The sequence below is a fragment of the Mycteria americana genome, chromosome 7, assembly GCF_035582795.1.
Source record: "Mycteria americana isolate JAX WOST 10 ecotype Jacksonville Zoo and Gardens chromosome 7, USCA_MyAme_1.0, whole genome shotgun sequence".
Taxonomy (NCBI): Eukaryota; Metazoa; Chordata; class Aves; order Ciconiiformes; family Ciconiidae; genus Mycteria; species Mycteria americana.
The window spans coordinates 6,251,831-6,276,499 of NC_134371.1; the positions used below are offsets into that span (position 1 = coordinate 6,251,831).

Sequence of the window (24,669 nt, forward strand, 5' to 3'; positions counted from 1 at the left end):
CTTGCTGTCCATGGAGGCAGAGGAGTGGCAGTACTGGGCTCTGGACGTTCAGCACAGGGCAGGTGCTGTAGCATCCAACTCACAGGCTTCCAATCCTCTCATTAGATTTAGCCCTGAATTAACAAAAACATAAAGGGAAAAAAATAAAGATGTCATAGTGTCACAGCTATATGGCGTACATGCAGCGATCAGGAAACCACTGCCAGTTCACTTGAGAAGCACAGCTCAGGTCCCTCAGCAAGCCATTCCTGCGGTGGGATGTGCTCCTATCCTACACGTGTTGGTAGATGAGAATTAAAACAACAAATGGAAAACTAAATCAGTACTTTGATCTGGAAGAGGCGAAAAGCTGTTGCTGTGAATTTTTAAATTCTATTAAGTAGATTGCTACAGGATGGCCAAGCTAAAAAGCCAACCCATTTAGAAGGTTTTATATAAACTTTCAGGATTAGCTACTGTAATTCGTCATTCTCTTAAAGCAAATAATGGGTATTCCCTAACCTCCCTCCTAAGCTTTTCTTAATTGTTAAAAATCTCTGAGGAAGACAGAATTGAGGCAGCCATTTGTAAAAAATCTTTTTGCGAAGATAGCATTTGCAGTAAAATATTCCTTATTATTTACTGCATAGCCCTGTAACTATATCATTACCAGAAGGTAGTTGCCAGTCAAATACGGAGTTCCTCTGTGAAAGAGAGTAAGTATACAGTACTGAGGGGTTGCACAATTTTGTGTTGTATTTCAAAACTAGAAGTGTTCTATAAAACCATTACATGATGTTAAAAATTTGAACTGTGTTGCAAATACACCATTGGCTGAATTCTGCAATATTGAGATTTATTTGATGGTTTAATCAATGATAAAGGTAGAGGTAGGCTGCAAAAAGGGGATTTGTCACGTATTTAGAAGCATACTGCATTCAGTATGGGAAGGTTAACGTCCATGTGGAAGCCTACAAATCCAGGGCATTTCACGTGCGATCATGCCCCAAAGTAAGCCATGCACTTCCCCACGGGGGGCTCCGTGGATGGGGACAGGAGATCTGCGCCGAGTTCTTCCAGCTGTGAGACCAGTAAAGAAACAGAAATTAGTTTTTCCGAAGTCCGCTGGGTACTTTCAGGGACATCTCTGGGAGAGGATCAGCATCCCCGCTCGTTGTGCCTAACTCTGTGTGTGAGCAACTGGTGACAATTTACCAACGGGGCTAAGTCCCAAAGCCAACGTGGGTGGGTAAACACCCAGTGTGTGAACGCAGGGCTCCGTAACGCAGTGTCTTGCGGTTGCTGCCAGGCAGCACACCACTGCCATCGAGCACCGAGGGCGACGGCTCCCCAGCCCTGAGGGCCCGGGCTCTCACCAACACCGCTGAACCGCCCCCAGCGCCCCGCCATCGCCCCACTGCCCTTTTTCCACACACGTGTCACGCATTTAGAACGGAAAATGTTTATGCATCCGCCACGTATGTAGCGATTTCAGCGGCCCCACCAACGCTGCTCTGCTCTGCCCTCGCTGCTCAAGGTAACGACAGGCGTTCACCTCCCGGGCCCAGAGCCGTTTCACTTCCTTCAGCCACAGCGGGCGTGTGTGCACGGAGGGATTAAACACAACGTATTTAACGCTTTTCCTCAAAGCAGTTGTTTTTCCCTCAACATGAGCCCCTTACCGCCGTGAGGAAGGGGCCGTTCCGGCTGGAGATACGCGCTGAGGCGCCCCGCGGTCGGCGGGAAACTGGCGGGCGCCGAGCAGCCGGACTAGCTCGGCTCGGGGCGGGGCGGGCAGGGCAGGCCAGGCCCGGCCCCACCCCACCCGGGCGGCGAGCCGAGCCCTGCCCTTCGCTTCCCCACCCCGCCCGGGTCCCCGTGCGATGGGGAGGGCGGAGATGGCCGCCGCCTGAGGTGGCCGCCGCGGCGGCGCGGCGCGGGAGGCCGGGGAAGGTCCCCGCAGCAGACGCCGAGGAGGAGCGTGGAGGGGCGGCAGCTGCAGCAGGTGGGTGCCTGGGCGAGGAGGGGCCGGCCCGGGCGGGAACCCACCGCGGGAGCCGCTCCCAGCCCGCGCGTCCCCTCAGAGCCCCCCCCCCCCCCCACTCCGCCCCGGCCGCCGCCTCCCTCAGCCCGGCGGGGGGCCGGGGCTCTGCAGAGACGAACAGAAACCCGCCGAAGTGGGGAGGGCCGAGGGCCGCCCGTGGACGGGGACGAGGGACGTGGAGGCGCTGACAGCCCTCGGCTGCCGGCAGAAGGGTGTCGGGAACAGCGTGTGCGCCAGGACAGCAGACACAAGTCCCCTCTGCGCCCGCAGGATGAGCGCGGTTCCAGCAGCCGTATTAACAACGCTTCTGCTGCTCTGCCCGGGTCTTTTGCACAGCAGACGAAAGGCCTAACCTGTGTACAGGTGATTCTGCATTATAATAATACAAATGGATTCGAGCGATCACTTACATAGTATGACCCTGTTTTGCGTGCAGGTTTCCTCTTTTCTGCATACACAAACGCAGCATCCAGCATATGAAGACAAGATACACACAGAAGGCTATTTTAAGTTGTACTGTAAAATGTATTCAGTTTTAGAGGATGAAATGTACTTGTACCGATGACTAGTGAAGCAGCCAGGTAGGCTTGTAACCGAGTTCAGTGATAGCTAGTGGCTACATCTCAAGTTGTACTGCCAAGTACTTCTGGTTGTTCCTCTCATTCTGCTTTTTGGGAGACACCAACTCAAATGTTCACTGACTCTGGCGAGCTAGTAATAAAAATGTAGGTGTCTATTTAAATATGAGTGAATCACTGTTAACAGAGATCCTAAGAGGCAATTCCCTTTTACAGCTGCCTTGGCTTCTCAGCTTTTCTCTGCTGTCGCTGAGAATGCTGGACACCATCCTGCTTCTGTAGGAAAGGGAGAAGAAAGCATGTACAGCTTTGTCTAATATGGCTTGCTGACATACACGAAGCCATCCTGTATTAATTTTCCTTAGGAATTAACACACGGGAAAGAGTTATCATAAGGAAACTTACGGAAGTCCAAGGGGAAAAACAGCTGTTCTGAGGTGTCTATCATTGTAGTACTTACATTGCTAAAGGATGAACAAAAAAAGCCCAATTAACTAATGAAGCGTGTGTGCTTTGGATTGCCTCAGAGTTCTAGGATTTTAGCACCGAAAGAGGATGAGTTGGGTTGATCCTTTTTCTGCTTTCAGGATATTTCTGCAGTCTCAATTCCATATAGATTCTATGAGCATAATGAACTGTGAGGCCATACTGTAACATCTGCTGTGCCTTGTATGATTTCTGTCCTATGTCGTTGTGTAATTTCTTCAAAATATGTAGGAGCTCTGAGTCGTCCATCCCTCTGCCCAGCTGGACAGAAAGACCCCCATGCTTCCTAAAGGAAAGGAACACAGTCAACCTTGGTTCCTAAACCTTTCCTTAGGACAGTAGCTGGAAAAGTAACTTTGGTCTATGTTGACCTTTTAACTCTCAAGAATGTAATTCGAAGAACATAAAATTTAGACACTTCTTGACAATTTAATTATGTGTTAGTGAAGGTATTTACTCTTAATTAAGGAGCCTGGAAAATTCAGATGTAAATTTGGTAGTTGCTGTGATGGAGAATTAACTAATTGGTAGAGGTACCCAGAAATAAATTTTTATACACTTTTTTTCTTTTCAGATATGAAGCACTGTGCCCTGTGATACTTACTTTGCTGGTTCTCACCCTTGGAGGATGGCTGCCATACTCTGTGAAAATTGTTCTGGTCAGTACCACTACACCCAGGTCAACCAACCTCTTGAAATCAGCTGCATGTTGTTCCTGATTATGCTCGGCAAAGTGTTCCTTGATTTCTTCATGTTGCAAGTTAAGCAAAAAAATGTGAAAGTTAGTTTTATGGGATACTTCTGTGTTTCACTGGCACTTCTTGATTTCACACTGCTGATGAGTATATCTTTCATTTTCTATTTTGAGGACTTTGCACTCTGGGGTGTGCGATTTACCAAGTACCACATTTGCCTGTTCACTCAGATAATTTCTCGTACCTATGGTATTTTGCATTACCCAGTATTTTTTGTGGCTGGTCTGGATTATTACATGACTATAGCCCAAACCTCTCAATTTCCTAGAAGAGGTCAAAGATTATTTTATGTATTTGCTGTGGTGGTTATATGGATTTCAGGGTTTTTTCGTGTTCTGAAAGTTCCCACTATCTATGAAGAACTAGAAATTCAGAACCGTTTTTCTCCATATCAGTGTCCTCTCTATGCCAGCGCGCAGAGCTACTCAATCTCATGTACCATGGTGCTGCTCATAGGCACAGCTCTCCTGGCTTGTCGGAAGGAAGTTCTAACCATGCTGCTGTCTGTCAAGGTGGTTTCCTTTGCTGGTCAGCCTGTTCTGATGTTCTCCTATGTGTCTAACAACAATGGCACTTGCTTTAAGCGGCAGCTCCTGACCAGACTCCTCGTCTCTTTTCTTGGCACTTGGGCACCTTTTGTTCTTCTTCAAATTATCATTTTGTTTCTTGGTGCTCGGATTCCAGCCTACATGGAGATGAACGTCCCCTGGCTGTACTTCATCAACAGCTTTCTCATCGCAGTAGCATACTGGTGTCGATGTCACGATGTTGAATTGACAGAGGAGATGTGGTCTACAGATCCATTTGTCAGCTGGAAATTCTGCTTTCTGCCATTTAACAATGAAAATACAGAGCCAGCTGATAAGCCAGGTAACACAGTAATTGTAATCTGTTAATGAGCTGCTGACTGAAAAGACTGCAAATCAGTGCTGCGCAACAGAAGCATGTACTCTGACGTTCTGTGACCGCGTCCTTACAGATAATACAAGGAAACATCTCCAGAGCTACAACCCATGGAAGAAAGTCCAACATCCCCCAATACTGTAACGGGTATCGCTCAAGGGCGTGGGACACTGCGTGCTTCCACACCAGGTTCCAGTGGGCAGTAAGCACCGCCAGTTCAGAGAATTTAACTTGACAGTACGGGTTTAAGAAAAGACCACTACTTATAAAAAACAAGTTTCCAGTTAAACCTTACATTTATTACTAGAATTTTACACTTGCTTTAAATGGAATGATCTCAGGTTTTATAGTACAAAATGCAATAAAGTCTTCTTCTAAACTGGAGCCCTTTTAACATATATGTACACGCGTTAACCTACTGTCAAAGGTTCAAACAACTTCTGTGATTTTTGAAGTGTATTTTCTTGTTCAAGTGTGACTTTTTGTCAGTTTGATTTCAGTTAAGGGTTATTGTCTGTTTCATGAGAAATAAATTGTTTCAGTTAATGTAAGGCTACAACAAAATACAAACTTTGTACAAAAATAGTGCAAGAAATGCAACTTCCACAACTACAGGAAAGGTGGTGATGTTTCATTATTTCTTTGCTACCGCTCCTCTAATGTATATATGTACATCTTAAAAATTAAATTATTACAGTCAGAGCAATAAGCAATAAGGTTAGTTACTATATGTAAATACATGCCCAAGGTTAAAGAATGGCTTAAATTAAAATGTGATTTATTTTGAAGCCAAAATTACTTTAAAATTAAAATAGTTAAATTTGAAGTGGGACTACACTTCAGGAGGGGAAGAATTTGTCAGGCTTCTAGCAAAAATACTCTCTTAATTTTAAAATTCTGACAGTTTTATGAAGGTCTTGATTTAATTTTGTAGAAGAGAAATAAATGATACACAAAGCAGACAAAGGAAGTAGCATTTATTTCTGAAGCACTGAACTCACAATACAATGTTGTATTGAAATAGAAACTATATAAGTAAATGATGCTGTAGGTTGGTTAATCGTTCATCCAGACCCACAGGGAACAATGATATCACACAAGAATACTCATTAAGAAAAATCTGCAGATAACAAAAGGTGCAATTACAAGCAAGTTTAAGCAGCATAGTATAAGGTGCTTTGTTTCAGCATTTGTATGATGAATTTACCCATTAACAGACAGATTAAAGAAATTTCACTTCTACAGATCGTAACAAATGAGAGAATCTAAAAGTCATTCACATGCTAGTTGGTAATAGGAAAGTGCTTTTTAAAAAATGATTCACAAAGTGAAGATCATATTTTTACATAGTTCACTGTGTGCTCTTCAACTGTAAAATTTAATTTTTGGGTTATAATTTACATTATTATCTATCAATTATAGACATAGATTTAATTGCAGAATTTAATGCTTCGTGGGCTAAAATTTCTTATAAAAGAATATTCTAGTATATCACTCCATAAGAATACACAATCACGTCTCAATCATATATTAGATTTCTGCAATATATCAAAGCCCAGTTATCATTCTGCTTTATTACTTCACCCCACATAGTGCTTTCACCCACAGTCTGTGGTAAATTTGAGGTTTCAGTGATGTGATCAAAAGGACATGAGTATTTTTAAGCAGTAGAAAATGGTTTAGGGAAAATCTGTTTAAAAGGCCATCAAAAGGACAGTAAGTGATCAAAAACTGAATTTTAAAACTAGTGCAATAAGAGGAGGCAATGCTTAGCGAGATAATTGGAAGTGTTTGGCACCACAAATTATTTCATCCTTTATGCTGGAAAAAATGTATTTGGAGGAAATTCTATTTCCACGTTAAAAGTAGGAAAGCGCATACAATGTTAACTTGAAAAACAACCTTAAGTAATCACTCCCTGCTCTCTCAAATTTTAATTGCTGTTATTTAGCACTTGAGATGCTATAGGATAAACGGTGTCTAACACATTTTTTTTGACACAGCATTTCTTCAGGTTTTATATAAACTGGACACCCACTGAAATGGGGTTGACAAAATATCTACAAAACCTAGTTCCATTTAAAAACCAGCAAATATCTCAAATACAGTAATGCACCAGGCATTTCAGAAGATCATGAAGTAACTAATCCCTACAGACGAGGCAGGCAAGGGACAATTCCTAGTTTAAAATTCATTTAACACCAGATGAAGGCAAAGGTACTTTCAAGCACATACATTTCACATGCTTCTGTTTTGTGTGGTTAGTCTCGCCCTTCTGATTCATTAACATATACAGAACTGGAACTGCAAGAAGTTGGGTAAGGCTGCTGACGTATTTTATTTATCAGTGTGCTTCAGCTTCTCAGCCCCTAATTAAAGTTTACACAACCCCCTCTATCCTGATGTGGCAGAATGTGACATAGTTGCTGCAGTGCTTCTAAAGCCATGTTAAGTTTTTAACATCTTATTTTTTTACAGGGAAGCCACAACATGCAGCCAAAGCAAATATTAATGTACTGACCTTACATCCCTGTATTACTACCAAATTCGTTCTTCCGTACTCTTTGAGGAAAAGTGCCAAAGAGCATCAACCTCACAGGCTGTTGCTGCACCCACCGGGTAGGTAATAGCAGCACTACAGGTCTTCACACAGCATCCAGCTGTGGCCTCTCAGCCTGCTAAGTAACTATTTTAAAACATATTAATAGTAGCTCTCTTTGTAAGCCCACTTTTATCCTTGACTTTTTATGGAGGGAGAGACCAGCTGTGAAGTGATCTTTATTCCACTGACAACTAAGTCTTTTCCTCTGTGCATTTTCTTTTATCTGGTGCTCCCGGGAAGTCCTAACACGGAACCTTCAGTCCAGCCACAGAACCATAAACCATTCGAGATGGCAGAACAGGATTACAGTTTCGCTGCCAGACAGAAAGAGGAGAGAAGCTATGCTAGGAAGGTGGTAATATCTGAAATGATAAGAACTACAGACAACCACTGCTGGATCTCCTCTGTACCTCTTGTGCTGTGCCAGCAACTAATGGCCTTATAGCATTCAAATACTTTACCGCCTTTAATTCTTATAGGATTATTTGATATTAATGGTTACAGCAGCTAAAGTGTTAACCCTTTATGAGAAACTTCTGTACTTTCCTCTCATATAAAGAATCCCTTAAAAATCAACTTTGATTTTAATGAGATATTCTATGTGTGTTCAACTCCTAAATAGAAGTATTTGGCACTCGGTAACACTTCATTCTTTACACGCATCTTCCTGATCAGTACTGGTTTGCTAACACTGTAGCACAAGAACTACGTAAAAAGGAAGTTGGGTGTGCAGAATATGTCATTGTTCTTTCAAATACTGACTTTGCAAAAAGCTGCCAGAGGATGGCAACAATCCCGGCTGCCAATGCGCTGGCCAGGTAGTGGAGGACAACAGGAGTCTTCCCACAGGTTGACTGGACTTCACCCACAACGCAGATGTGCCTCATGACTCAATTATATTTGTGCTTCTAGCCTAATCCTGTAATCAGCAAGGATACCCTGATTTAGTACTTATGAACAATACTATCAGCCTTTCAACAACCCTACGTCACAATACAGTGCTTTTTACGCACAATTAAAACGCTCCTTAAGTGTTATGTATTGCACTTAAAATGGTATTCATGATCGCTATTCTAGGAATGTACAATTGTGCTCAAACTATAATTCTTTCTAGATGGAAAAAATTGCTTTAGATCTCCTTTTTCTAGCTCCTTACTGTACACAGTCACTTTGGATAATTCAGCAGGAAGCTAATACATGCTGGAAGTTTAAATTTCTTTAACTTGACATCTATTTGTAACACTGACTCCCAGACCTGTGCTTTGGAAAAGTTAGATCAACGGTTACAAAAGCTAGACTATAAGCTTACTACGTGCCTTCAATTACAAGCATGTTCACATCTCTGAATTGTTTTTTCCCTCCACTTAGCTATAAGAGATCAGTAGATAATAGGCACAACCTTCAAGTGAATGAGCAGGTGTGTATCAGTTTTAATGTAGAGGTTACACAAACCTACACAGCAGCTGAGGATGGGGGCCTTGAATACACATGGAAGTGCTGACCGTGAGACCCAGGGGACAAGCAGGACTCAAAACACTCCAGCCAGCACCGCTGACACCCAACAGGGCAAGAAGCACATTTAGAAATCTATATGGAGAAGGAAATGGCACGTGACAAAGCTCCTCCGAAGTTAGGAAGATGGTAAAAACAAATCAGCCTGACTCATATGGATTAGGGTAATGTGTGCTAACTGCTTTTGTATTCAGTCTATGTCCCAGGCTGTGACTGCAGGGTACAGGCTGTCCATCAGCTCTTCGACTACATTAGGGACAGCTTTCTGCAAAGAAAGTAGACATAGCATCTACACAGCAGGCACTTATCTGTGTCATAATTACCATCCCTTTTTTAAAATGTCACTATTTGCAAAGCTATCCAGTGGATATAACTACCTAGAATAGATAGGGTCCAAATTAATTCTCATGGCTAAAGGCAAATTCCTTTAAAATGAACTTACTTTAGGCTTAGCTTAAATGAACTAAGCATTAAATGAGTTTAAATTTCTTTCTCCTCACAATATTTCCTCTCAAACTACAGCTCACCGTGCAAGAGTGACTTACAAATTAATTCACTATGAGCAATTATTAACACCTTATTTTGAAATTTTGCATTTATAGCTCTGTTCATACCTGTTCCACTCAGCATCCAACAGAAACAGTACATTTAAAACAAAACACTTCAAAATGTTAAGATTCTCTCCATCTCTAATAAACTAATTTGGCTGAACATTAAAAAAAAAGTATCCTAGATTGATTCTTTTGCAGAGCCATTATCTGCAGCCTAGAACAATTGATGAGTAAAAGTCTGGCTAGTGAGTGACAGCTATATATCTAAATATATGCTAACAGGAAATCTCTATGCAATACTGGTAAGAAAATAACCCTGCAAGCTTTTATACACATGCTTAATTTTAATATGAATAGTCTCAATACAAATCAGAAGAACTGCTCATGTTATAAATTATGTGGATGTCTAATTATTTGCAAAACCAAGATTCACAGTACAGCTGTCACTGAATTCTTTGATCACTTAGAACTATACATTTGTCAACGTGTAACAAATTTCTTAGGCTATTGAGCTGTAAGTTTCTGCACTGACATTGTGATACTAAAATGAGAGCAGTCATCTGAAGGAGGCATGAGTTTTAACTGGTATGCCAGGCAGCGGCACACTACACCCAGCAAAGTCTCACTACATAAACTTGCGTTCAAGCTACACTTAAGAAACGGTTTTATACCTGAACGTTTCCTTACAGCTAAGATCGAGATAAAGTGGTCCAAAAGCTATCGTAAACCTGCTCAAATACTTATTTTTATCCCATTTCTTTCCTCTTGCTGCCACATCTGCAGTTATGATGGACTCCATCTGTTCTATCCAAAAGGCTGGATTCCCACTTGTGATTTGCCCAAAAAGAAGTTAAGGGGGAAAAAAATGCTTTCACAGCAAAGAATGAGGAAATGGATGCTTGCAGGACATGAACCTTCTATTCGAGATACCTCATTGACACAAATCTAGCAAAGCTTTTACCCTCCATCAAGAACTTCCATTTCTGGAAAAAAATGAAGATGGATTCATGGGTAAAGAATGGATTTACAACACAGTCTGTTTAAAAACCCTTCAAACATTCACTGGTGATCCAAGCCAACTGACAGTTTAACTTGACAAAATGGTTATTTTTCATTCTCTATATAAGCAAGGTGATAAAGTCTTACGAGTGTGCCAAATGTGAGGCAGTAGGGGTTGGCTGGGAGAAGTAGCAATTCATTTGCAATGCTTGTTTTTGAACAAGGAGCAGCCTAGAGCTCCCAGAGCACTTTTGTCAGTGGAGGTGGCTGAGCTTCCTTGCTGGAGTTCTCTGTTTCAGCTGCAAAGCAGGGTTGCTGAGTGATACGAGCCAGATTAAGCAAGGGAGTCTGCACACCTGTTTTGACCATTCAGGTGCATTTCTTTAAAACCCCAAATAAACTCTGAAGCTGAGACAAGTGTAATAGTTATAATTCTATTAGAAGAAATCTTGACAGTCACGTTCAGGCCAGTGCTCTGCAAGAGGATTTTGCCTTGAGCTAATGCTGCAGTTTGCATTAAAGAGTAGGGCAGGATGGAGACCAGCGGAGAAAAAGGAAGGGAAAAAGCCATCCAACATATCTCCCTTTTGAGCTAAGATCCTACAGCGTCCTGTATTCCTTTCTATAGGGATTGAACTATTGCAGGGATTACCGTGAGATGTAGCCCACAACAGCAGCAGTCTGAATATAGAATACAAAACCCCAGGAAATAAAGATAATGAAAAGGATTTCTTGTAGATACATCCAGTGGGAGCAAGTATTAAAAAGCAGTCAATTAAAATCTGTAATACTTCCTCTTTTGCAAGAGGGTCTAGCTTAATTTGTGGGGAAAGCCATGGAAAATGGTAGTATAAGCCTGGGAAAACCTCACTGATCCAAACAGAAACAAGCGATTGGTATGCAAAATGGTTCTGGAGGAATATTACTCTAAGTATTATATTGCTTTTTTGAGTAAATTCAAAGACTTTGAAGTAGACTTTAGTTGCACTTGGAAGTTTTCCAGCCTACTTTCATGTACAGGTGTGATTTTTTTTTTTAATTGATTTTACTGACACAGCTATACTGGCAAACACTCCAATACATGTGCATTTCTATCGGTATAGGTTAGTATAGCTGTCTCTGCTTTTAAGTTCCTACTTAATGCCAGAATCAGTGAAGGAGAAAAAACTTTCAATATGCATAAGGCCCACATTCTTAGTTGCTGCATTCATGAATGTTTAAAGCATAACTCACTATCTGTGGCTCTCCCAAAACCACAGAAAATGTAGTGTACCAGAAGAACCAGAACAGACGTGCATTAGTCAGGTCTGCTCTGAGCTCCTGGCATCTGTCAGTGATTATGTCCGAGAGTCGTATATAAACACTAGCTGTAGAAGTTCTCCTGAAAGCTGTCTAATAAAGCAAAATTAAAAGAACTGTGAAATTCTCATGCATGTAACAACACTGTGAGTAACTGCAGGTCTAAATAAGACTCATAACATAAGTCCACATTTTCAAATATGCCTTAAGCCATTATCAAATCACATTTACATATACCTACTTTTTACATTGCCAAAGAACAGTACAATCAGAAGACAGATTAAAAATTAGCCAGTGAAATTTTCGTATAAAAATAATAAAACTTTAAGACAAAAGCCAAAGGATAAATATCTAAGATATCTTTAGTCTTCAATTAGCTCATCAAAACAGAATGCATCCTTTAGAACTTATGTTACAGATATGCTACACAGTGTATCTTACAGAAATGCTACAAATGGGAACCTACTGTCTCCATCATTTGAATATCTTTCAAATGAACATTGCCAAACGTTGAACCTTCAACTAAGAAGTTTATTTGACAACAGTAACTGAAGACAGAAAAAAACAAATTAGAAAGTGCTTAGCAACTTCCCTCCAAAATAAACCCAGACATCAATTAATTCTCTAAAGCCTTTGGTGCCATTTGGATAAGGGCTCTCACTGCATACTAGCACGTAACAGCAATGGGTTGTCCTAACTTGGAGCTTCAGTGGTTAATAAAAATATTAGTAACATCTGCAATTAGTAAGCTCAAACAGTTGTAATGAAAAACAATGATTCTAATATTATCTCTGGAAGATAATGGTAGAAAGTCTGTTAATAGAAAAAAAGCAATAGTCTAATTAAAGGAAAATGAAGCACAGATTCTTCTGTAATTCCAATTTACTCTTTAAGGTCATCAGTTAAATAATATACATATTAATCTACCTGTCATAAACCTTCGTTTCAGCCAGTGTATGCGCATTGACTCCTTTTGATCTAGGTCAGCAGTTCTCAAACTTTAGATCAGTTCCTCTTCTTTTCAGGAATACTTTAGGGTCCCCCTGAATATCTCCCTACACAATCATATATTATGCATTAATTTGCATAAAATACAAAATACATTATTTGCCGACACATACACATATTTAATTCAAATATACATGACGACTCCATCAGCACACGTACCCTTCTTTCCCTATACAAGAGCTTAGGGATCTAGGTCTGTACATAAGGGGAGCAGAGCTGCAAAAGGGAGGGAACAGAAGGTACAAAATACATCCACGAACATCCGTACACAGGTGATGGGGAAGCAAAGGCCGAGAAGGCGCTGCTGCCTCAGGGCCCAAGCAGCTTTTGAGAGTGTCAGTAACTGGGGAAACACATCTTTGTTCCGCATGGAGTGCGAAAGAGGGAAGACGGAAGGAGACTAAAATCCCACCGCCTGGGTCTGCAGCATTGAAGTCAAAAATCTCCTACCAGAGGGACAAAGCAGGGCCCCTATGGATTTCTCCCAGAGTTGCCTAGTGGTGGCACTCCTCCTGCCCACCCGCAGCTCCAGGCTCCCTCACTGCAGCAGCAGCTACTCCTACACTGAGCTCTGAAAGGACCTCACTGAGCAACTCACCGTGCTCCTTCCTCAGACTACTGCAAGCCCAGCTCACGCTAGCCAGGGGACAAATAAAAGGTGCTTGGAAGCTTCCAGTGAGGCAATGGGAATGCACTACAGGGAAAGACAAGTTAGAAGAGGTATCAAGAAAGAGCATCTGAGCTATGCTATCCCTTCTCTACCTCCAGTCTTTAAAGTACACTTGTCTCAACATGAGCTAGTTCTGGCTGCAGTTTTCAGCTCCTCACGCCTAGGCATTTGGGAACCTGACCCTGAGTGTTCTCATACCTTCTCAGGATCCACTCTGAACCCCCATTTGAGAACTGCTGGTCTAGTTTAACTAGCAGCATGCGAAACTACAAACCTAACAACTTAATGCCCTCTTAGTGCATAGCAGCATACAAAGAGTAAAGTAACATGTGCTTCAGTTACCTCTGGCAAGAGTGTCGTGCCATTGCATTTCAGTAGCCTGATGAGGAGGATTTTGATGAGATGTCTACATGGTTTATAGTATTTCCAGACTTCAAGAAAATACTACAGTGGCAGAGACGAGGGTAAGCCTACACAAGGAAAACAGGCTGCCAACCTACCCCTTACAAACACTTTGCTCAAGACTAAAAGAAACTCAGAGAGCACAACTAAATGCATAGCATTTTACTGTTATTAGTGCTTCCACAGGGTCTGTGGACACTTCTGTTATTTCAGTCCAAAAAACTGCTGTATGTGGGGAAAATCATTCAGAATACAGCAACACGATTTAAATGGTGTTTAGATTGGGGTGGGTGCTGGGGTGTTAATTTTAAACTTATAAGATAAAGTACATGTTGGGGAATATTTAACCTATCACAGCATATTTCACTTCATGTTCTTCCATGAACTCCCACTTCAACTCAAAGTATTACTCAGGCTTTACCATGAACCTATTAATTGCTGGAAACTACAGAGGAATACCTGGTATAATCAAAGGGACATTTTTAAGTCTTTGTGTGGGGAAAACCCCATATATTTAACAAAACATCACAGTAACACTCATGCCACAGTGAAGATGTTGGCATATTACTGTCAATTCTGTCACTGAGAAACTGTTGTTTAAACCTCCATGTTCACCCCCTAGGATTCTTTCAATGAATTGATACGTGCACAGATTTTCAATGCAGGTCCAAGCTTAATATTCATTGCACTCATAAGGTGATCCTCCTTCAACAAGAGGAGAGCTTGTCCATCAATTTCTTGTGCTCTAAATTCATCTGCAATATCTTGACAACCTACAAGGCAACAGCAAAAAGAATTACTGGGTTAGAAATTTGCATTCTTAGATGCAATGACTCTGTCCATGCTAGAGCTTTTCAGCTACACAGTTTCCAATGCTTGCCCCTTTAGCTTGTGGAACCTAAAGCATATGCAAGAGTTCAATATTACGATGGCAACTTCTGAGATAATTTTTACTACAGCTTCTAATTACACTGTAACTACTGGAGAATTACTCATTGGAAATTTCAAGTCCTAGCAAAGACAGCCTTCTCATTTCATCAAGAGGAACAATCGCCATGATCTCACAATTGGAAGAGACTGGCAAAATACCACTGAAATAGCAATCAAGTAAGAGCATAATTCAAGTGGGTTCTTTCCATCAATAAAAAGATATGCATATTCTACTGCTATGTACAACTCAATGAGAAAATTCACTTAGCTACAATTTCCAAAAGGTGTTAATTCCATCTGTTACCACCACTGCGTTAGGTAAACAGAAAGTTGATTTATGGGCTTTAGCATAACTGTCTCATGAAGACATTTATCATCAGTTACCTGAGTGAATATTCTATACACAGCAGTAAGTCACTTCACAAGTGCAATATTAAACTAGTTGGATTTTTTTTTTTTAATGATAAACTCTTTTTCTGAACATGAAATAACATGGTCTCAGGTTACTGAGGCCTACAACATAAGAAAGGGGACTCTTCATGGGTTGGACTGCCCCAAGTAACTGTGGACCCCCTTCCACTGAAGACCACTGTGGAAACAAAAGGTTCCTCAAAAGATGCTCTGGACATCTGTTAAGCAGAAACGGTCAGTTATGCCTGGCTGTATGGCAGCTCTGTTATATGGACAACTGTCTTCTAACAACGTGAATAACAGCACTCATTGTCAGTTGTTTATTTGAAGCTTCTTTCCCCATAGCCACGTTTTTCCTGTTTTTAATATGTTTGTGTTCTCAATCCAGTGGTCTCTCCGCCTCTCTTGGAGCCTTTCAGACACATTTTAATTTGTGCTCCACGTTCCACTCCTGATTTTAATTATTCCTCCATTAAGCCTATTTTTTGGCATTTTTTATATTTTCCTCTTTTCTAAAGGTATACTATTACAGAGATATAAAAATACTCTGAAGAACTCCTTTCCCACCCCAGATGAGAGCAACTGACTAACTTCATGTCTTCTCATGTGTTCATATTTAAATTCTATAACAAATTGATAATCTAATTTCCTGATGGATTTACAAATGTGTAAGAGACAAATAGAAAGGAATTGTGGAAGGAAGTATCGACATCCAAACCTGAATTCATTTGGATTATCACTGTGCAGTGGTTGTAACATTCAAGGTCGGAAAAGGTTAGCTTTTCACAAAGAATAAAGCCCTTTTTTTTTGCAAATTTGCAAAGAGAAAGGTTGTCTTATGGAATTTTATTGTAGCCTCTGGTTTCAGGCTAAGCCTCTGTAGTTTAGGTTACAACTCTATAAACCGCAATCCCAAAAGTAAAACGGTTACTCTGTAGCAGCTGGCTAACTTTTAATCAAGACTAAGGACTATTTGCATACCATGTAAAACAAAGCAGCTTTAATACATGATAAATGCCCAGTTCTTGGGCATTATTTATTGTAACAAGAAATCAGAGTGGTATCATTTGGAGAAAAAAAAACAGATTAGTTTGTCACAAACAGTATTTAATATAGCCACTAACGCCATTAAAATGTTTTATTGATTGTATGTATTCCATAACATTTACTTTTAATATTTCTGGTACAGTGATGCACTAGTGCAGCCCAGCTACAAACTGTACCACAGTCAATAAGAGAACATTCTTCAGGAGCCCAGAGTTGTCACAGAGCTCCTGGAATGGTGCTGCCAATTCCAGCTACGAAGTGAAGATAATGCTGCCAGTAATGTGAAGACAAATCTTAAGATAACTGACCATTCTCAGGAGGATTTAACAGCTCTAACATCATCATAAAGGTTCTTATTTATGTGTTGATAACAGATAAAATGTCTGTAAGTCAAGTACTAAGTAAGTATTTCTGTGAAAGGTATCACTGTATATCTGACTTGAGACCTGAACACAGTGATTGTCAGACCACAGCATTTACAAAGAATCTGAGAGGTTTTTGCATTTAGGAACAGAAGTTGTGCTATTAAAATAGATAATTGGTTGTTGTTGCAGGCTTTTTTCTTTAAGCAGGACATGAAGCATTTCCATGCAACTTTTCCTAAAATACCTTTTCTCAAAGTCATTTTGGAAAAGCAAAGGATGAAAGTTGGATGTATTTCAGTTCCCTCATCCAAGCACATTTGGGTATTCTTAAGCACTTTCGCAATTGGTTGTTGTGCAGTAACTTAGCTAAAAAATGGATGGGAAGCGGGTAAAAGACCATCAATCTTGCAACTGAAGAAAGAAAGGAGGAACAACTCTGCTGGGACTTAAACTGTTGCTGTCTCTTCCCCACAGAAGAAATAAGTAACAGTAGAAGTGTCCTACAATCGTCATTTCTCCAAAAGACTCCAGAGGAGTTTAGGAAAAGCTTGACAAGGACACTTGACTCCACAGTTAGATCTCAGCTACAGGCTCTATGCAGAAAGCTGTAAATCAAAACAGATGTCCCTAACGTTTATGAAAAGCTGACAAATCACCATCTCCTACAACATGGCAGATGGTCTGCATGGACTGCACCAAGTATCTATCACAAAATAGGATAATGAAAGTCAATTATATTATTTCTTGTATTACTCAACTCTGACAGCATATGAAAAAATATTTTTTCAAGAGACTGGCTTGAGAATATATTGAACAGAATAAAACCCAAAATTGCCAAAAAATATGAATGTAGCTATGTAACAATGAAAATTCTGGCAGGTTGTGAATATAATTTTAAATACCTATTGAGCTTTTTTAAAAAGTATTTGAGAAACTAGGCCTTAATATGGATGGAAAAGAGTAATTATAATAAATTTTCATTAAATGCAGACAAATATAAAGTTTGTTTAAAATCAAAGATTACCTTGTTCACAGAATACAAAAAACCCCAGATCCAGCAGCTGGTGAAATAGTCTACAAGTTCTGGTTTCAAAACAGAAACCACATTTGAAGAACAATATTTTTGTTTTCATACTTGCAAGTGAATTGTGTTATGTGGTACTTTAAGTTTTCTAGGACAGTAACTATAGTTTATTCTTTTGCAGAACCTAGGATCAGTAAGTTATTGAATTAACTAGAGCCTCAAATCTATAAAAATGGTAACTCAAAACAGCAGCCAATATAGCCATATTCCAGTAACACAGCTAAAGTACAGAAACATGAATGACCGTGTCTGAAACCTAAGGAGCTTTGCTTGTTTTTACAGACATCACTGCAGGTTCCCAGAAGCAGTTAATGTAACTTAATTGCAATTTATAAACCATCAGAAGAGAGGTACTTCCAGGATGACTTTTGCTGGTTTAAGACATCCCTTACTCAATTCTTTGCCTGACCTACTTTATAAAAAATTAACTGTCAAAACCCATGTGCATGACTTCGCAATGAAGATAGATTCCTTACAGGTTATTAGCCTAACGGGATACACAGAAAAATGGTTTCGCATTTCTAAACTAGAAAATTAGGAACAAACTTAACCTGGGTTTCAATGTTTTGACATGTGAGTTACATGGGTAAGCAACAAAAGTTCTTGTACGACTGCTATTATGGAGACCTGCCTTGTTACCTGAAAGATTACAGTATTTGATCAGATAGAATGGCATCCTTGGGAAAGACAGGGGAGTGAAACTTTAATGCTTATGATAGTTAGGAAATGATAAGTAAGTGTCAAATAACCTGAAGATGATAATAAAGGTAACTGTGAATATTGAGCTAAGGAAAAGGTTTGTAAGTAAGGAGGAACAAGATTATTTTTTTCTGAGAACAGACTGTGTCTACCAGTATGCAGAGTCTATATGGAGAAGTTCTCTGCATTTCAGCTACTGAGCAAAGCTATGCAAAACAAAGTTTAGCTTTATAGAAGAAAGTCGCTTATTCTTTTTTCATGACTTACATCAGGACAGGTCTTTCAAATTTTTCAGTTGTATAACGGCAAAGAACTCCCCTCTTGCTTCTTCTACTGCATAAGCAGCAAGGAAGGAGGGAAGAGAAGACAAATGTAAAAGGGAGGACGTGTGTCTGATCTCTCTACTGACCTCTTGAGAGAAGTCAGACTGAAGGGAGGAACAGCTCTAATCTCCATCAGCTGGGATGCAACAGCAGAAGTGGGACTAGTTCTATCAACATGGGATTTGTGCTGAAGGAACAAGCAAGAGGAAACAAATCACATTCCAGTTTCTATCACCAACTAGTGAGTACACTAGTGCTGTAACCACACCACCTCCTCATCACACCAATGCTAAAAGCAAGGAGTTTTACTGTTAAAAAAAATGGAACAAGTTATTGCACATACCAGGCAAAGAATGTATGAAGGCCCAAACTTCATCAACAGTCCATACTGATGGGTCAGCTTGCACCACTGGTAACAAGTCAATGCTCTCTGGCATTTTCCTAATTCTTAGTTCCCTAAGTTCACGTTCTCTCTCTCTTTCACTCTGTCTTCGCAGACGGGTGGTCATGGCAGCTGGAACAGCATCTTCATGAGAAGCCATATCTTCTTCTGCAGATGGATAAGTAATTGGAAGCTGGAAAATGTAGTACAAATACACTACAGTATTATATTTTATTTGTAATTCCCAAAACAATGCCATAGTTTTAAGCAAATATTCCACAGACCTGTCTAAGAAAATGATCTCGTGATGCCCCATCAGGGCCACTCGGTCGACGCCCGCGTCGCCCAAGACTTTGGCTATCTGATTTCCGATTCCAGCGACTGGTCTTGTCTGATGTAAACAGCCCAAATTTCTTAGTGCAACTAAGGCTGTGCCTGAAGAAGTAAGATATATTCAATAATGCACTAATAGTTTTTTGGACTGCATTCAATCAAGCAACAATTACATGGTAGTCTACAGAAATGCTGCCTAATCAAAGACAACAACAGGTGTCACAAAAATATAAGAGAAAGGTATCTCATAGGCCATTTACTCAAACCCCTTGTCTTGATGCAAGATCAAATACATCTTGATCATCCCTGGAAGATGTCCGTTCTTCCCATTCTTAAAAATTTTCCATGATAGAAATACCTTTGCACTTTATTACATAGTCCAATCCTGCTTCTCTAAAATGTCCACTAAAAGCCCAAAGTAACATTATATCTTTTGCCTCTGTTTTCTCTACCTAGCTGATACCCAGTCAAAGGAGGATGGAGGCAAAAAATCCCATCTTAACATTAAGGGGCCAAACCCCTTCTTAAGATTATTTCGCTGGTAGTGTCCCAACAAGTACCAAATCAAAAGTATACATTCCCACTACTTAAAATGGGAATGCCTTACACGGGGGATTAAAAAAGTAGCAGACATAAGAGAAAGGTGGTCTCTAGGCACACTGATGCAAAAAAAGATCTAAGTGGTGATTAGAAATGGGAAACTATTCCCCATTTCTAAACCATCTGGTATTAAATACCAATTTTCCAGCTGTAATGATGGAAGATTTTACATTCAGATGTTGACTTCCTCTCTTAACCAAAACAAAAGCAGCATACTAAGCCCAAAGAGAAACAGAAACCAGCTGCTTTCCTCTGCCAACCATGTACAAGCAAATGGCATCACTTATTTTCAAGAAAGGAGAAGCTTTAGAAAACACTAAATTATTTATGTTTATGAATATTTCTATTTTAATATAGGCAAATAAAGAATTTTTACACTGTTACTAAAAACTTTTAAGAATGTTTTTTGTCTATGCAGCATTCCAATTATGCCAAGATAAATTCAGTGGGTTTTTTTCTCTAGCATCACACAAAACTGTAAGAAAGCCCACCTAGCCCAGCATTCTTTCTCTGACATGGCCCAGCATCAAGGGAAAGACAATAGGAATATGAGAATTATATAATGATTTGTGGCCCATGAACCTCTACACCAATTTCCAAACACTTAGTAACCCTTAATGGATTTCTCTTCCATGATACCCATCACCCTCCCATAAGCCCAACAGCATTCATGGCACCCTCTGGAAAGAGGTCCACAATTTCACTGTAATTCCCCTTGTCTATCTTCTTGAAATATAGTATAATCTACCATAGTCGTTTGTACCCATATACTCTGCAAATTCAGGTAGAAAGCAGTCATGTTTTACTGTTTCTTTATTTTTCAACATCAGGTACTATTTGCATGCTATTCCATTAACCAGATAATGATAAGCAGTAACTAGTCAGAGTACCTTTTGGCACAGGATGTGGAGCAGAATCTTTTTGACCGTAGAAACTTATCAGAATATCCCATTTTTCCACAAAACTCACACTTCAGAAGATCATTTTCAATTTCATCCAGTCCCTCTAAAGAAAGGAGTGAGGCATAAAGAAGTCAGTTTTAATGACACAAAATTACGTTCAAATTCCCCTCTCAAGCAGGCAGGTAGAAGATTTTCAAATATCTAACACATTTCATTAAATACTTTGATTAATAGAAAATTATGCAAAACTAAGCAAGTCATAGATTTCACACTCTATAGAAAAGATCTTGAGCAAACAGAACCTTACTGAACCTTCAATTAAGTTATTTCAATGAACTTAATCAGCTTTTTTGTTAAATTTCAAGCCATCCATGAGTAAGTATGCCCTCAAACATAGCAAACAATTAAAAAGAAGCGTTACAGTCCTCATAAATTGCTTATAAAGAGTCCATTAAGAGAACCGGGCATTCCACGGTCTAAATTCAAGCTCTCCTGCAATGACATAATGCATTAACCTTTTAAAATACTTTCTTTGAATAAGCAACTGCTACAACCAAAGGGACTTGTGAAAGCAAGTAAAACATTGAATCTTATCTATGAAAAAGATAAGCTGCATAGAAGAAAGAAAAGGATTATACCATCTACCGATTTACAGTCTACTGTTACAGAGTATTTTTGTTATGGTGGGATGAGGAGGCACTTTTCCTGCTCCTTGTGAAGAACTGAAACACCAGCTGAGAGAAGCATCAGTGAAAGAAAAAGTAGAAAAGCCCAAAAGAAGGCAGAACCAGCCAACAAGACAACATACACGTCACATGCTGAATGTCTATGCTCTCTTCTGCTGGAAGCATATTTCACATGTAAAGCATGGTTTGTACATAGTTTAGAATAATGCCACTATATCTGCAAACCAACTCGACTTCTGGCATGGAAAAAAAAAGGAACCCTTATCCCCATGCACCATCTGTGAAATGCATCATAAGGAGTGAAGGAGTGAAACTGGCACAAACTGAAATGTAACATTTTTGTGTTCATTCACGTTAAGTAAAAGAATAGCATGCCACATGGCTGCAATCATGGACAAAATACATTGTTCAAAAATTCAGACGACTAAACAAACATACATTTCTCCCACATTTCTAATACACCTGAGTCATTGTTTCATATACTTTGCCTCTTGCTCTTCACCTTCTGTGTTTGTACTTATAATTTTACATAATTAGTTGCAAAAATTGCAAACTAACTTTTTGTTCTAAACTCTTTGTTAAGCTCTGATGCCAGCTAATGCAAATGCAGGTATCAAAGTTTAATTGAAAGATTTTAACTATGAATTTGTAACAGTCTGTTACAGCGATGTTAACTCACTAAACTGCTTGCTAACACTAACTATTGTACTGACAAGGTAACAAAAAAGCACTAGTGCAGCAAAGAGCTGAAAATACTGAAAAGGGTATTTGAATAAAATATCTGATGTATCAGGACTCAAAGACGTAACTGAAGACAGCAAATCCTCTAGCAGTGCTGGACAGAAAATTACCATGTTGCAAGTCTCCAACTTAGTAAGTTGGTGTCACACAGGAAGTAAGAACTGGAAATTGGAAACATACCAAATCTGACCAACCTTGCAACTGAAGTTAAATACCAGAGATGCATCCTTCAAATAAATCACTCACTCTCTAAAAAACAAAAAAACCCTCACTCCCAATCCAGGTCATGCTACGTGGAAAAAAGTGACAATAGAGTGAAGCAAAGATTGATGCTAAGAGCCTTTTCTTTTGCACATCAGGTGTTTCTACCATACATGCAATCATACCCTGGGTTAGTACCAGAAAATCTCCTTTACTCAACTTCTGCATATGTGGATGTGTGTCAATGCTGGATGTTTCCTACTAGCTCATCTAATGAGTAGTTGCAAATTGTGTACATAAACCTAATACCAGTTGTCAGGAACAATAACTAAAAACAAAACCATGAATGTTTGAATAATTCCATAAAACAACAGACAAGCTGTTTGAAATCTGAGAAACAACATAGTGTTAATACTGAAAAGTTCTTAGGGAATGCTACTGAAAACTGAATTAAGATCTACTGTAACAAATTAAGGGCAAAATAACTATTGCAAAGAGAGCTTCAAATATTCTAGAAGATACACCAGACAGCAAAAAATTTCTTTTGTTTGAAGTATATTGGGTGAAACAAGGTATTAAAAAAAACTGTACTCTTGATCAAGAAAGCCAGCTTATTTAATAGCAATTTACTAAGCGCAGTCATGAGCTAAGAGATTTACAAGTCTCATTTTGTGCGTAGAAAAGTAGTATAACTCCACTGAGCTGTAAAATAACCAAAAAAATGTCAAACAAGCCATACAATTTACCAGATTACTTTTTTTTTCCCAAGCCTCTTGTGCTTGATGCTTTCATGTCACTGGACTTCCCTCTCAAAGAACTGGTTAAATGGAAGCCCTCACTGGGAGACGATACCAAAAAAGTAACAGCAATTTTAAATTAAATGAAACAAAGGTTTAGAAAACTTCCAGTCACACTGCAGCCCTCCACTATTAATATGCCAGATGCTTGCCTTCTAAAATTTAGTCTGCCATGCCTATGTGAAGGTTTGTGAAGAATAAGGTATGAGCCTCAAATTATTTTACAGTAGAATGTTGTGTAATATATTTAAAAAATGGACTCTGTAAAAATTGTTTCTTCATTTTTCTATGTAGACAACTTAATTACAACGTAATCAAAAGAAAGGTACAGTTACAAAGCAAAGCACTTGAAATATCTGCCACTGCCTAAACTAAGCTGTTACTGCAAAATGAAGAAGGGCTCTGGACTATACTGAGATATACTAGTAAATACAATCATATAATCAGCCATAATTTAGGAAACCCTGTTCTATGTTTCTCGGAAATCCTGAATCTATGTTTCATTTTCAGGCACTGTTTCCACAGTTTCTGACTTCTTTGCACAGATGTTATATCAACGTGTAGGAGGACTGCAACCCATCAATATTTCCTTTCAGTGACGTGCGTCCAAGCTAAACCAGCTCCTACTAAAAATCAGTGCTACAGGTAAAAATATACTCTTAATTTTAAGCAGATACACATAATTGCCTGAGTGGTAAAGTAAATCAGCCTTAAGCAAAAATTCCAACCATGTTTACTTGACTTTACTACCAACAAATATTCTTGAATTCAGAATGCTTTCTAAAGCAAGCTTTTTACCTTTGCAATCCTTGACTTGGGTCTGACCTAATACACTTATAAGCAGTAATAGATATAAATCATTGTGGTAAAAAAATAATGTATCAGAACCAATAATCTAAAAGACTGAATTTTGAGCTAATTTGTTTGCTGAGATACACAATGGATGCAGCCAACTTCCCTATTGCACTTCAGCACCATTCACCAAGGCAGAAACCACAGTAACTAACGAACTGCCATTGGTGTTGCTATCTTGAAAAGAGATCAGGGGATGGACTGTTTTAATTCAGTGACAATTTACAATGCCTGGAGTGGGAAGTAGTTGAAGCACAGCTATGGTGACACTTGCTACTGCTCAGGACATGCTGTCCTAACTTTTTCCAGCCACTTCCCCGATGCAGACCTGCGGCAGTAGCAGGCACTGCATTTGTCCCTTCCTACCCTGCTCACTACAGTTTTGATATGAAAGAGCGAAAATAACTATTTTAAGAGAGTGAAACAAAGAGTTGCATTAAGACAAATTTAAACAGATCACCAAAAACAGCTCCTGTGCAATTGCTCAAGCTGTGGAAGAGAAAAACCAGAGGTGGCTGAAAAATTCTG

General features: G+C 39.6%; 2 protein-coding genes across 12 annotated transcripts in view; one reads left to right on the forward strand and one right to left on the reverse strand.

Annotated features, from left to right (window-relative positions):
• Positions 1-1,758: 1,758 nt before the first annotated feature.
• On the forward strand, positions 1,759-6,100 carry GPR160 (G protein-coupled receptor 160). Of its 2 annotated transcripts, none has more exons than XM_075506861.1 (2): positions 1,759-2,386; positions 3,662-6,100. In XM_075506861.1, the coding sequence occupies exon 2, from the start codon at positions 3,716-3,718 to the stop codon at positions 4,736-4,738; it is 1,023 nt and encodes a 340-aa protein (XP_075362976.1). In that variant the 5' UTR covers positions 1,759-2,386; positions 3,662-3,715; the 3' UTR covers positions 4,739-6,100. The 2 variants fall into 2 exon arrangements, with proteins under 2 accessions (XP_075362976.1, XP_075362977.1); XM_075506862.1 differs by having other exon boundaries at positions 1,759-1,984.
• Positions 6,101-7,997: 1,897 nt separating this feature from the next.
• The window catches only part of PHC3 (polyhomeotic homolog 3), a 33,460-nt gene continuing 16,788 nt past the window's right edge, over positions 7,998-24,669 (reverse strand). For 5 of the 10 annotated variants that reach the window (XM_075506855.1, XM_075506858.1, XM_075506857.1 and 2 more), the window contains 4 exons: positions 20,853-20,967; positions 19,314-19,464; positions 18,991-19,222; positions 7,998-14,561 (listed from right to left, as the gene is read on the reverse strand). In XM_075506855.1, coding sequence (XP_075362970.1) covers positions 14,407-14,561; positions 18,991-19,222; positions 19,314-19,464; positions 20,853-20,967 — 653 coding nt within the window. In that variant the 3' untranslated portion in view covers positions 7,998-14,406. Of the gene's footprint in view, positions 14,562-18,591; positions 18,835-18,990; positions 19,246-19,313; positions 19,465-20,852; positions 20,968-24,669 lie in introns of those variants that run through there. The other 5 variants (XR_012776399.1, XR_012776402.1, XR_012776401.1 and 2 more) reach the window with 5 other exon arrangements.

Excerpts from the sequence above, each read along its gene's own strand:
- GPR160 (XM_075506861.1), top strand. The coding sequence starts at position 3,716 with ATGGCTGCCATACTCTGTGAAAATTGTTCTGGTCAGTACCACTACACC.